This window comes from Xenopus tropicalis, chromosome 2 (assembly GCF_000004195.4).
Source record: "Xenopus tropicalis strain Nigerian chromosome 2, UCB_Xtro_10.0, whole genome shotgun sequence".
NCBI lineage: Eukaryota > Metazoa > Chordata > Amphibia > Anura > Pipidae > Xenopus > Xenopus tropicalis.
Window position 1 is genome coordinate 150,971,742 of NC_030678.2, and position 13,422 is coordinate 150,985,163.

At 45.0% G+C, this 13,422-nt stretch overlaps 1 protein-coding gene across 1 annotated transcript in view; it reads right to left on the reverse strand.

The window, feature by feature from the left end:
• frem2 (FRAS1 related extracellular matrix protein 2) overlaps positions 1-12,950 on the reverse strand; it is a 123,772-nt gene extending 110,822 nt beyond the window's left edge. Inside the window, exons 1-2 of the mRNA XM_018091727.2 lie at positions 7,584-12,950; positions 3,914-4,003 (exon numbers count right to left, since the gene is read on the reverse strand). Of these exons, the coding sequence (XP_017947216.2) occupies positions 3,914-4,003; positions 7,584-12,576 (5,083 nt within the window). The 5' untranslated portion in view covers positions 12,577-12,950. The remainder of the gene's footprint in view (positions 1-3,913; positions 4,004-7,583) is intronic.
• Between the last annotated feature and the right edge of the window lie 472 nt (positions 12,951-13,422).

Genomic DNA, 13,422 nt, shown 5'->3' on the forward strand with positions numbered 1-13,422 from the left:
ATTACTTTTAACATGCCTGTGTGGAGGATTGCTCATATCTTACGGATAAAGTTGGCTCCCTAAGCTGAAGGAACCTGAACCCCCTTGGACTATGGGGAGTTAAATTACGGATTCATAGGTTTAACTTGTGCTGTCAAAGAAAGAACAAGGGCTGGGCCCCTGGCCAGCAAGTGATTACGGTACAAACTACATTTTATAACATTATGCAGTAACTTCTATATTTAGAATTTGCATAGGTCAGGTGCTACTCATTGCTTTCTGTAATCTAACTACACTTCCCAGTGTAGCTGTGTTCTACTAGGTGCTGATATCCAACAAAAATAAATATCAGCTCACAAAACAGTCATATACTGTATATGTTGGAAAAATAAAATGCTTAAGTACTCCAAGGGAGCTCCAAGCCTTGCTACCATCTGTAACAGACCTACTGCTAACCTAATAGCAGTCAATCAGCAGGTATCATTTAGAGATCTTTTGTTTTAAATGGGCAGTCAGGGCCGGATTTGAGAATGGGGCATCCCGAGGCCACCCCCTTTTGACGCCTGCCCACCGCACTACGTACCTCCTCATTGCTTTGTATGCAAAATTACATTGCGGCTCCCCTAAATTTCTGCTGCCCTAGGCCTGGGCCTTTGTGGCCTTGCCACAAATCCGGGCCTGTGGGCAGTATACCCACATGAGTGCAATGAATAGGGCTTGTGCAGAACTGTGCTATTATTTTAACCATTAATACAATCTATGTTATTTCTTCAGATAACTAGGGCAAATACATAAAATTAAGCTGCTCCATGTTTGGTACTTGAGAATTAGATACCAGTATACATCCCTTCACCCTTTGTTGTGATGGTTTTGTTAGCAGGAGTCCATTTTACAGGGGGGATTATCTGCACTATGGTTATCTAATATCTACCTTGCTATGACCAAATATGGAGTAGCTTCCCTGTTAGTTAAAAAATAATAAAAAAACAGATTTTTGTGATTAAAACACAATGCCTATTCATGGCGCTCATGTTGCATAAGAGTTATAAATCTTGGTTGCTATGAGTTAGTACTCCTTGAGCAAACTTTCTACTGGTTACATTACACCATTTGCAAGTAAGAGTGCAGGACTACACTTGTTATTGCTGAACAGTCGAAGGATAGCTGTTGGGCTATTGATTTATGGGGTGGGGTGTAGGGGATAAAATGTCTGCATTGTCCTGAGCCCCTTCTCCTCTTTCTCCAGTGCTGTATACTGTTTCTCCAATTTAAAAATGAAAGGTATTGTGAGATCTGGCCAATTGAGCATCCAAATTACTGGCATTCATTGCTGAACAATCGGTTTACCCATTATAAGTGGAACAGCACAACAGCGAGCAAGAGCTTTTGGCATCAGTAAAAACCAAAAAACGTTAAAAAAAATGAATTGTGCAATTAGAAACTATTTCAAAAATGCATTTAGATGAAAATGTTCTTCTGTATTTTATCAGCTGACCAACTGCTTTGTAGTGGGCAGCACAGCATGGCACAAGGATCACCAACAGGTAGATATAATAATGCCAGAACCTGCATTAATGTAACAACCAGTCCCCAAAGTCAAGAGCACAGAGGAATAAGGAAATTCTAAGTACATTAGAGCAGTTTTTGTCCTCAGACAAGAGTCCTTGAATGCGCTCTGTAGTGTGTTTATTCATTCAGGATTTGGATTCTTCCCAGGAACATAGAAACCAATGTCTGTGCCGCTGACATTCTGCCAGTATCTACCTGAGCCACACTGCACTGGGCTTTGATGTCTGCTCTTGGGAAAGGGGGAGGCAGAAAACCATGGAGAGATAAGCATTTTATTCCGAAATGAAATAACACATGCCGAAAAGACTGCCAGTATTGTTCACAATGTATCCAGAACAAAAGCAAATACTATCACCCTATCTTACAGGCACCATGTGGATAAAGAAAAGTCTTACTTCAATGTATGTTGGAATATGTAACATGTGGGCATAAGCTGGCACAGGTTGGGGATTGAACTATTATTGCACTGTATACACATACTATAATGTTCTGCTTTGTTTTATTAAAATACAGGTATTAATTTGACCACAGTATCCTGAACCACTGTGTATTTCAGAATATGGTCTTTGTGGGTGAGAACTTCCACAAGTGACATGTCAGCCTGGAGAAAATGGCACATCAAAAACTCATGGATTCAATGAGCTAGAAGCTCCGAATCACATAAGGACAGCTGTTAGGATCAGTTTCTGACCCAGTTGAGGCTCCTGCAAACACGCATTATAAGTACAGCTCATAGCTCAGACAGGACAATAAGGTAAAAGAACAGAAGCATTCTATATGCTTGTGCTCAGTTATTTGCCTTGCTTTCACCTGCACATCTGTATGTATACAGTATCTGGTTATTTGTATAGCTGCAGCCATTCATGGAACACTTTTTTGTTTTGGGAGTGCAAGCAGTTTATACATTGTCCCACGCATGCAACATTCAGGTGCAGAAAAAATAAAAATCTTCAGGCACGTACTGAAAAGCTGCCGTGCCGCACAGCTATGCCTGAAATATTATACTTCAACAAATATCTTAGCTCTGGGTCGAAAACGATATTAAATACAATGAAAATGGGATCATAAAGCAATCTCAGTAGAGATGGTGTAGGTGTCAGTGCAGTTTCAAGCAGTGTGAAATATATGAAATACCTCTGATGCCCAGTGTTAGACTAAACTGAACTAATTTTGTACCTTAGCAATGACTGGTTCCCCATCAATCCTCTATTGGGAAACAAGGTGCTTGTTTGTCCTACAAAGTTGACAAATTTCTTCTCCATTTGAACATTATAATTAAACCAAGGCTGGTTAAGAATTAAAAGAAATACTACTTGTGCATGCCATCTGCTTCTGTCCGTCTTTAAGTCTTTACCTTAAAGAGCAAGCAAAACTACAATCACAGGGGGTGCCAAGCTATTAGGCATTTCCCAGTGATTTTAGTCACTTACATCCTACCCCGTTCTGGCACTCATCTTCTTAAAAATTGGTGCTCAGGATGCTTTTCCTGCAAGTACCAGGTTGCCACTTTGTTCCGTGTCCTAGGCATCCCCTGTACCTACTGACGCTGGGTGCAGGGGTAGTACAGAAATCAGCAAAGAAGTTTTGTACTGCACAAGCACCCGCCCAAGACTCACAACAATATGTCAATGTGGCACTCATAGGATACGTACCATAAGCCAGTGCATTTTTAAAGGGAGAGGAGCACCAGTTTGGGGTAGGAGCTAATCAACTACAATCAATAGGAAAACCTAACAATTTGTCACCCCCCATTCATTCTACCTTTCCTCTCTTTAATAACAAGACTATTCCTTCTAGCAATGGCACACAGGGGGATTTCAGGCATTTTGCCCACCGCTTTTTTCAGTATTCCAAACATGAGAGACAAGAATTGCCTGACAAGCTCTGGTGCTGGAGTTATCTCCGGGGCAAATCTTCAAATCTGCTATTTTCCTAGGTCTGTTGCATTTTAGCTGTTACTCTCCCCCAGGGCAAGACAAGGTCAAACTCAAGATCACTCGAACACCAAAGTTACATTTGTCTATCAACAAATGGAATAAAATCTGATAAAAATACCACAGATGCACATCCAACTGTTGCCCTACACTACACTGCAGGCATTTATATCAAACCGCACATTTGTTTTATGTTCGATGGCGCATGAAACTGTGAAAAGCTTGCAGACTCAGCTGTTTCCTAGGAAGGGTAATACATTTGATCATCTGCATTTATATAACACTCGGTAAAGATGGATTGATTTTAGCCTAAGGATCTGGCTCATTGGAAACGGCAGTCCAAGGGCAGCTGTTGCACAGTTTTCCTTTAGCACATACACTCACATATGAAAAACCACAGTCTTAGGACCTATAATACACAATGTACTCACCATTGTCTTCAACAGTAAAGTAGAAAATGTCACTAGTCGCATTCTCTTTGTCTCGTAAAACGTAGCAGATTTGCATGTCATCGATGTCCGCTAAGGAAAAGGAACGATCGTTAGATTTTTTAATAAAGATGTAAGAGATTATACTTACTATGTATAGATTGTCTTATGGACAATAATCATTTCCTGATTTAAAGGTGAACTGAAGCCTAATAATGATCATGGGTAGAAATGCAGTATTTTATACACTTAACTTACAGTACAAGCTCAGAGGCTTATCCGCAATATAACATTAATGATATAAAGGTGGCCATATACGAGCCGATTTCAGTTGTCGATATTAGTCCTTTAGGCCAATTCGGCAGCTTATCTGACCATGTATGGGCACCAACGTCGGGCTTCCCCAACCGACATCTGGCCTGATAATGGTCAGGTTTGGTTTTTCCATCAGACTGGGGGCCGCATCTACTCAATGATGTGATCCCCAAACCAACAGCCCTATGCCCACTGTTTTAATTTGATGTGCCAAACAATCGAATTAGCCCGATATCGCACAACTATAGGTGGGCAGTGCACTTGTTTCTGAGCTGCTATGGAATCATAAGCCTTGTATTGTGACTTATATTGAATATAACCTGTATATTGTGGCTCAGTCCCCAAGCTCTGGTAAAGCAAGGAAGCCCACAGCACGTCCTGTGACTTAGAGAAGTGCATTAATAACAAAAAGGACATGTGGCAGGGGGTGGCTCTGATTTAAAATGAATGAAAAGGGCAGAAAGGGTAACCTTTTGCTAATGTTTTGAGTGACTCTATTCACAGAAATCAACTGGCTTTCTGTCAGATGTTGTTGGACTGCAAATCTCAGCATCCCACCAAGAGCTCTGGGTGCCTGGAGGGGTGCAGGGAGTTGTAGAGTTACAACATTTGAAAGGATCCTAGTTAGCCCCTGTGGTTACAGTCCATCAAAGCATCATGAATACACTCATCCTGACACTTATTATGCTACCCAGGGAGAGGAGACAACACAGATCCAAGTGTGAAAGAAAGAAAGTGTCAGCACCCTTCCCCCTGTGCGCTGCACTCTCTGTGTGTTGGCCTTGCTCACGTCTCAAGTTACCTGCTCTGCGATTATGGAAGAGATTCAGTTACTGGGTAAATGTGCAATTAGCAGTTTTGTCACTAGTGCCAGTAAAACTTTTGGGTTCCTTTCCGTAAAAAAATAGTACAATTATTACAAGGAGAACTAAACCCTAGAAACAAATATGGGTAGAAATGCAGAAATGCCAGATTTTATGTACTAAATTTACTGAACAAGCCTAAATTTTCAGAAACTGTGTAACAGTAATAATCCAAGCCTTCCCAAGAGTGCACAGGGGTGTCACCATCTTGGATTCTATAAAAAGTGTCAGTGACACTGCGCATGCTCAGTATGCTCTGGGCAGATGTTTAGAAGCTAAGCTTAAGGGTTTTCAAAAATCATTATGTGGTGTACTGTCCACTTCTTTCTGCAGCTCTGTGTTGACAGGCACAGTTGGACGAGGGTCACATAGGGCCTAAAGCACACAACATATTTTACACGGGTGGTGAATTCAGAAGCTGTTGGCAGGCCCAGACTGGCAATCTGTGTATTCTATCAAATGCCAGGGGGGCTGCTGTAAGATGCCATAGACAGTCACTATTTATTGGGCTGGTGGGGGCTGTTTGGCCCTCTGTGTACTAGCCAGGGACCATTTTGAATACCAGTAGTCCTGACCTGGCTTTCAGGGCACACTTGGTAATTAGTACTTTAGCCAAACCTGCATTAGCTCCACATGTATGTTGGAGGGGGCAGATAAAGGGGATGTGGTTGGTGAGTTTGGGGAGACCGGTGCAGGTGCAGCCTGTCATTACCTACATTATTCCTGCTTTGAAGAAACTAAAATTCCCTTTTCAGCCAAAGTTCCCATTTCCCATAAACCTGCATGGCAACTGCTAGTCCAGGCTTGATTCAGCAGTGGGAAGCCTGTCTGATGTCAGCACCGGTTTTTTTTTTTTCTTATCCTTAAATATACTTTTCCCCTAACAATTTTCTTCTGACGCTTTGCCAATTCAGAAGTTGGTTTAGAAATTAATTGTTACAAAAGAGTTCAAGTCAGGAGATCAGAAGGAATATGATAAAGAGCTTGTGCCACAAATCATTGACATTGTTGCAAATGAAAGGAAAACACAAGAAACCTTTGGGAAACTCTGTCTGTGTGGTTAATGATCTTACAAACACAACCTTTCCTTCCTTGCACATCTTAAACAAATACCGCAGATGTGACTGTATTAATGAGTAATATCATAGTACAGAGCAGGACTGGAGTTAAATATACAGAATGGTAAGAGCCTGGCCTCAATAAGGAGCCACATTTATTACTTTAATAATGCCATCATAGTGTGATAATGCTTTGTACTATATCCAAGTGGCAATCGTTCCATTAATCTTTCACTGCAATGCATTCCGCTTTAGCAAATGTGCTATTTTAAGTGTGAGCATTCTGTGCTGGCAGCAGCTGTCTATTGACATTAAAGACATATATATATATATATATATATATATATATATATATATATATATATATATACATGCTGAGGGTGAATATGCAAGTTTAATATGAAGGATATGAAACCACCAAGGCTGGATAGAGATAGGCAGTAAAGGCACGTGCCTAGGGGCACAACAGATACAGGGTGCGATCAGTGGAAATGCCAGCCAGCGGTGAGCAACACTGCCGGAGGGGGGGGGCTTAAGGGTGGAGATGTGCAGTCAGGGCGGTAGGCCAAGTAGTATTACCTTGGGTGCCAAGACTACTTGGCCTGGCACTGCAACCAATTGAACGGTATGCACAGCCATCACCAACCTGCTGTCGATAATCTGGAAACCCGAGCATCAACAATTAGGGATGTGTGGAGATGTAGTTCAGAAAAGCCCAACCAGGAGTTGAAGATCAAACATTAAAGGGCCAGTAACAGAAATATACATATATATATATATAAATATATATAATATTCAGTTACTCTGCTCCAACACCATCTGCTTGCATCCGTTTAGCAGTGAAGGGTGCAATGCCAGGTCATGTAGGTTTTGCATAGCACAGGGATTCTTCATCTCCCAGACCAAAATGGGTCCCCATACTATTTCCCATTATCCCCTTTGTTTATGTGAAGTTACATACTACAATAGAAAAATGAGGTGAAATATTTATTCTAATCCAGTTTATGGGTCAGGAAGCCTTGGGCCCCTTAGGAAAAAATGTTAAGAAACACTAGCATATCAGGTTTTTATGGGTTTTACAGAAAGATAAGAGCCTGGGGTAGTTTTAGGGTAGGTTAGAGAGGACATTTGACTTCCAGCATCAGGAGACCCTTAGCTGAAGGCTAACGGGATGCTGGGAGTTCAAAAACTGCTGCAGGAACACAGGTTGTATATACCTAATTAAACAGGCAAAATGTCATTTGTGGCTTTTTACAAGATGAAAATATTCCTTATAAATTATTATTCTGTCACCGGCAATATTTGTAGCTCATTATATTTCTGACATAAGAAGCTCTTTTCAATTTTGTTTTTGTGTGTTACTGGCATTCAGAATCTATAGCTACAGATAATATAACTGTGGTGCTCTAATTTGAGAAAGAACAAAAGAAAGGTTACCTTGGGTGAACTGGTTGATGCTTTGGTTTCCTTTTCCCAAGTTCATGATGAATCCATGACTGGGACCTTGTGTGACCCGGAAGCGCAGGGAGAGGTGGGCACTGTCCCTATCCTCGGCTTTCAGCGATTTGCTGGTAATTAAAAATCCCAAATGGCCGGTTGTCAGGATCCGCAAAGTTGGGGCACCTTTGTTTACTACAATCTGGGGCACACCGTTATCCACAGCCAGGATCTGGATCTTCATCATTTGGGGTTGTCTTGTCTCAAAGACAGTGTCAGGAAAGACATAGAAGTCTGTGTGGGTACCATCCGTGACTGTGAAGGAGAAACTATCATCGGTAGACTCGGTGCCATCATGTTTGTAGCTGATAAGGTTATCGTTGAGGTCCTGCTTGGTGAAAGAAGTCACGGCTTTGCTATTATTGTACATGATCTTCCCATGAACTGGTACTTGAGTGATAATGAACTTTAGAAAGTTATCAGGGGTGTCCCTGTCCTCCACTGTGAGTTCAAATGGTGTAATTAATTTGTTCTCACTCTCTCTCACTAACAACTTGTGAATTGTTAGCACCGGCTTTTTATTGTCCACATCTGTGATAGAGATCCTAAAGGTACGAAATACTGGGTTGTAGCCATCAGTTACTTCAAATTCAAAGCTGTCCATCTTCACTTCATCATCTGAGGTATGAGTATAATAGACTTTATTGCCTGCCAGCTGGAGCTGAGTGAAAGAAGTAATGGGCACCCCTGGCAAGTCTGTGCATTCAAGGTGCCCACGCACGGGAGCACGAGTAATAGTGAACACCAAGTGCTCATCTGGGCTGTTCAGGTCACTAGTACTTAGCAGGTCAGTGGTTAAAGTAACTCTCCCTCCTTCTTTTAATGACACACCTTTGCTAATGACATCTGGAAAGACCAAATCAATGCTACTCACAGTAACATAAAAATATCTGTCAATGAGAGGGTTAATGCCATCTGTCACATCAAATTTAAACAGATCCCTAATACCTTCTTGGCCAAAGTGTTTATACTGTATTAGATCCCTATCGACTTCATCCTGAGTAAAGTTCATGCCAATTGTGATATTCTCAAGATCACCGTGTGGCGTCCTTCTCTGCAGCAGACCCTGACCAGGACCATAGCGCAAAATGTAAGTTAAAGTCTTGTCTTCAGAGTCTAAATCTGTTGCTTTGAGGATTTTATTATTAATCAGCTTGGTTTCCCCAATGTCAATTTCTAGCCCATCATTGATGGTCATTCTAGGGGTCTCATCATCCACCGGAATGACCATAATGAGCACAGTTTTGACCACAGTGTGCTTTCCATCAGTAAGCTTGATGTCAAAGCTGTCTTCTTTGGTTTCTGTATCATCATGCTCATATATAATACTGGAGCTCTCCTTGATGTCCTCCAGACCGAAAGTGATGACAGGTATGCTGCCATTGGTAAGCTGGTTCACTATGTGGCCGTGTTTGGGGGGCTTTGTGATAAAGAAGATGAGATCGTCTGCTGGAATGTCACCATCGGCAGCATTCAGTATAGGGGTATCAATAACAAGGCTCATTCCTTCCATGACTACAAATTCCCTCATGAATATGTCAGGCTTTTCATCATTGGCTGGTATAATAACAATGGGGAAGAATTGTCTTGGGGAGAAGTTTATTCCATCAGAACAGCTAAAAGTTAATCTATCTTCCACAGGCTCCACGCCTTTGTGAATGCTCTGCACATAGTAAATATGACCCAGTCTGATGTCTTTTAAGGTGAAAGCACTAACAGCTGTCCCAGCCCTGGATTTCTCAGAACCCGGTGCTGGAGAAATGTTCTCAATGTAGCCAGAGGATGGCTGAACTACTATGGTACATAGTATATCATCATTAGGGGTGTCCCCATCTATTGCACTTAAATGTGCAGGGGTTATCACATCTTTCTCACCTTCAATAACTGTAAACTGGTCCCCCACAGTCACTATTGGGATTTGATTGTCCACTGGCAGAATAGTCACTTGAATCCGCACCCCATTTACTTTGTTACCTCCAATAGTCCACTCCTCTGACAGATCCGAGAGGGTTAAATTAAAAGAGTCCTCAATTTTCTGCAAACCAATTTCCCCTGATGTGTGGCTGTAGACAACTGAGCCATCGATAATGTCCCTTTGGGAAAATCTTTCAGCAGGAAAGCCATTCACCAGAATTTCACCATATAGAGGTGGATCTTCCACAATAAATGTCAGCATTAGGTCATCAGTGTCTGCATCAGTCCCCTGGATGACATTCGATGTGATCTCTGCTGAGCCCCCCTCCAGCACATCTAAATAAGACCCTATAGTACCAGATGGCAGCATAAGTCTAGGTATCTCATCATCCACCAAGCGAACAGTAACCTTCAGGATGATTGTAACGACATGAACCCCATCACTTACATCCAGAGTACATGTGTCGGCAGCAGACTCTTCCCCACTGTGAGTATAGGCAATCCTTCCTTTATATATGTCATCCAGAACGAACGCTTCCCCAACCTCCATGATGTGGCTGGTGTATAGGAGTTGGCCATATTTTGGAGACTGTGTAAGGGTAAAAGAAATTTTATCATTCCCGGTATCAGCATCAGTTGCATCCAGCTCCGCTTTGGTGATAACATGAGTTCCTCTCTCTTGTACAGTAATCCCTGTATTGATAATATTTGGGGGCTTATTGTCTACTGGCTCTAGATAAATGGTGAAGTCTCCTTCTGCTACATTCCCGGATGCATCTTCCACAGTGAAGTGAAACTGCACCACATGTGGGGTGATTCCCAGCTCCAAATCAGGGGGTTTGTAGGCAATCTTGAGGTGGTTGATTTGGGCTTGGGTGAATTCAGTAACCACCTGGTCTGGGTTTTCCTTCAGAACAATGAATCCCATAAGAACTGGGTTGTTCTCATCAGTGTCAGATGGAGGGGAAACGACTGTATATTTCAGGTCTCTATCTTCAGAGTCCTGGTCAGTATAACGTAAAAACTTCCTCCTAAAGGGGGTCAGGTGGTACTCTTGGACCAACATTTTAAGAGAGGTACCAGGAAAAAGCTCAGGAGGAATGTCATCTATGGGATTTATTTTTACTAAAAATGTGTGCTCCCCTGACTGGTTTGGGGGGTCATTGTCATCTTGAACCCTAAAAATGATCTGGTCCATTACTGATTCTGTATTGTGGGGTCCAACATGTTTATAGTACAGTTTGCCATCTAGTATATCCTGCTGAGACCACACTTTCACCACTTTCTCAAACAAGTTCAGTTCAGGGATGATATGCCACTGAGAGATATCCTCTGGCACCTCATTCTGTCTTAACACCATTACACCAAGGGTGGAATAAGGAGGCTCCAGAGTAAAAAGGATGGAAGAGTCCTCTGAGTCAATGTCGGTTGCACTTAGAACAAAGGGGGTCACAGGGGCCACTTCCTTCTCTGACAGCATTAATCCAGTGTTGGCATTGACAATAGGGGGCTCATCATCAGTTGGCACCACAGTGATGGGGAAAAGAAACTCCACCTCATGTTTCCCATCAGTCATACGGAAGACAATGTTGTCACTGTAAGTGTCGCTGCCATCATGCTGGTAGATGACCCTTCCCTGGTCTAAATCTGAAGCAGTGAAGAACTTGGCGCCCCCTGGAGGTGAGTTGACCAGGGTAAGTTGCCCATGCCTTAGCCCATCCAGCACAGTCACACGAACGTCGTCCAGGTTGTCCTCGTCGCTAATTTGTAGGTTGTGTGAGCTGGAGAGCGGCCGGGACTGGCCCTCATAGAGCAGCTGGCCGGTGTTGCGGGTAATGACAGGCGCCAGGGTGTTCATGGGCTTCACCACGATCATAAAGGAGAAAGGGTCGGACACTGCGCCCTCGGAATCCACCACCTCCAGCTCCATCTCAAAGATGCGCTCTCTGTCCGAGTCCTGGGCCGGGGGTTTGTAGGCGATGCGCAGCTCCTGTAGGTCCCGCTGGTAGAAGGAGGTGATGGGCAGGTTGCGATCATCGGTACTGACTATCTGCCCCTGCCCGGGGAGAAAGGCGGAGGTGATGTTAAAGATCAGGTCCCCCGGCTCCGTCTCCGCATCCTCTGCGGCCAACATATCCGGGGTGATGGCTGTCATGACAAACTGGTCAACTTCCATCATCATCATGGCCACAAAGCTGGGCTTGGGGTGCGTGTTCTCCAGCCCTTCCCGGATCCGCACCAGCAGGTGGAAGTGCTCCTGCCTCAGCACATTGCCGGCACTGTCGTGCAGCTCCACCTGCATGGGGATGAAGTCTCTGTTGGGGGACTGGGTGTCGGCGCTGTGCTGGTAGCGCACTCCGCGCTGTAGGAACTCCTCACAGTCCATATGTTGCGCAGGGGCGTGTAACAGACTCCCATAGCGGGGCAGCCCCGACAGGCCGGGCAGCGGGCTCAGCCGGCACAGCTCCGAGCTCTTATCGTACGTGAACTCCAGGATCTTCCTGTCTATGGGGGGGCTGGTGCCCAGCAGCTTGTCCACTACCAGCGGCATGTTCCTGGTCACCACCTCCAGTTGGGTGAAGAGCACCTCCACCTCCAGCAGGAATGGGATGATGAGGGTGCTAGTGGGGCTGTCATAGCGCAGCTGGAGCTTCACTCTGTCCCTGGAGGGGCTGCGGGCACCCAAGTGCGAGTACTTCACCTCCTGGGAACCGAACTCGCAAGGGAACCTGTTAGGGGAGAGGCGGCCGGGCCTCTGGGACAGGGGGTCATTACCCAGCACGGTCAGGTGGCACTTGTCCCCCGGGCGCACTTGGATCGCCAGATCGTGGATGGGATCCAGGAATACGGACCTGCCGAAGGGCACTCGGATCCCGCTGTTGGCCACAAGGATCTCATCTTCCAGCGGTCCGTAGGACAGGTTCGACTCGTCAGGGAGCCCGATCTGTGCGCGGAGCGGTGCAGCCAGCAGCAGCCATATCCCGAGGAGCGCCCTGTGGGGCCACATAGAGGGGCTCATGGTTAGCGCAGTGCCCGGGGTCTCTCAGTTACAGTGCGGGCTCCCAGTTACAGTGCGGGCTCCCAGTTACAGTGCGGGCTCCCAGTTACAGTGCGGGCTCCTGTCCCAGTTACAGTGCGGGCTCCTGTCCCAGTTACAGTGCGGGCATGGAGCACCCAGTTACGGTGCGGGCTCCTGTCCCAGTTACAGTGCGGGCATGGAGCACCCAGTTACGGTGCGGGCATGGAGCTCCCAGTTACGGTGCGGGCATAGAGCTCCCAGTTACGGTGCGGGCATGGAGCTCCCAGTTACGGTGCGGGCATGGAGCTCCCAGTTACGGTGCGGGCATGGAGCTCCCAGTCAGGAGAGTGTCCCAGGCACTACTCACTACTGCACGCCGGGGATTTCATCCAGGCTCACCAAGCGCTCACAGGGGAGGGCGCAGGAGTTCATCACAATGCCTATTGGTGGTTCGCCCCGTAGGGAAAATGAATGAACTTCTGTGATTGGACAGCGGAGGCAGCAATCAATCGTTTGCATGTAACAGGTTGTCAGAGGGAGTGACCTGCGGGGGACTGTGCGAAAGGACAGCGGAGTGCGGTCAGTCACAGGGTGCGGGCAGCCAGGTGTATCTGAGCTCAGCCGGGCCCTTCCCAGAGAGGCCATTCCCCGGGGCCCCTAGTATCGCAAGGTAGTTACAATTATAATGTTTATTAGTTATTATACTATTATATGCAGTATTAGTGATGTCCAACCTGCAGCCCTCAAGCTCTTATTGAAATAGAATTTACACTTACAGATTATCAGTTACTGGTGGTGCAGCAGGTTGGACATTACTGATCTATATAACCCCCCCCCCCAGGAGGG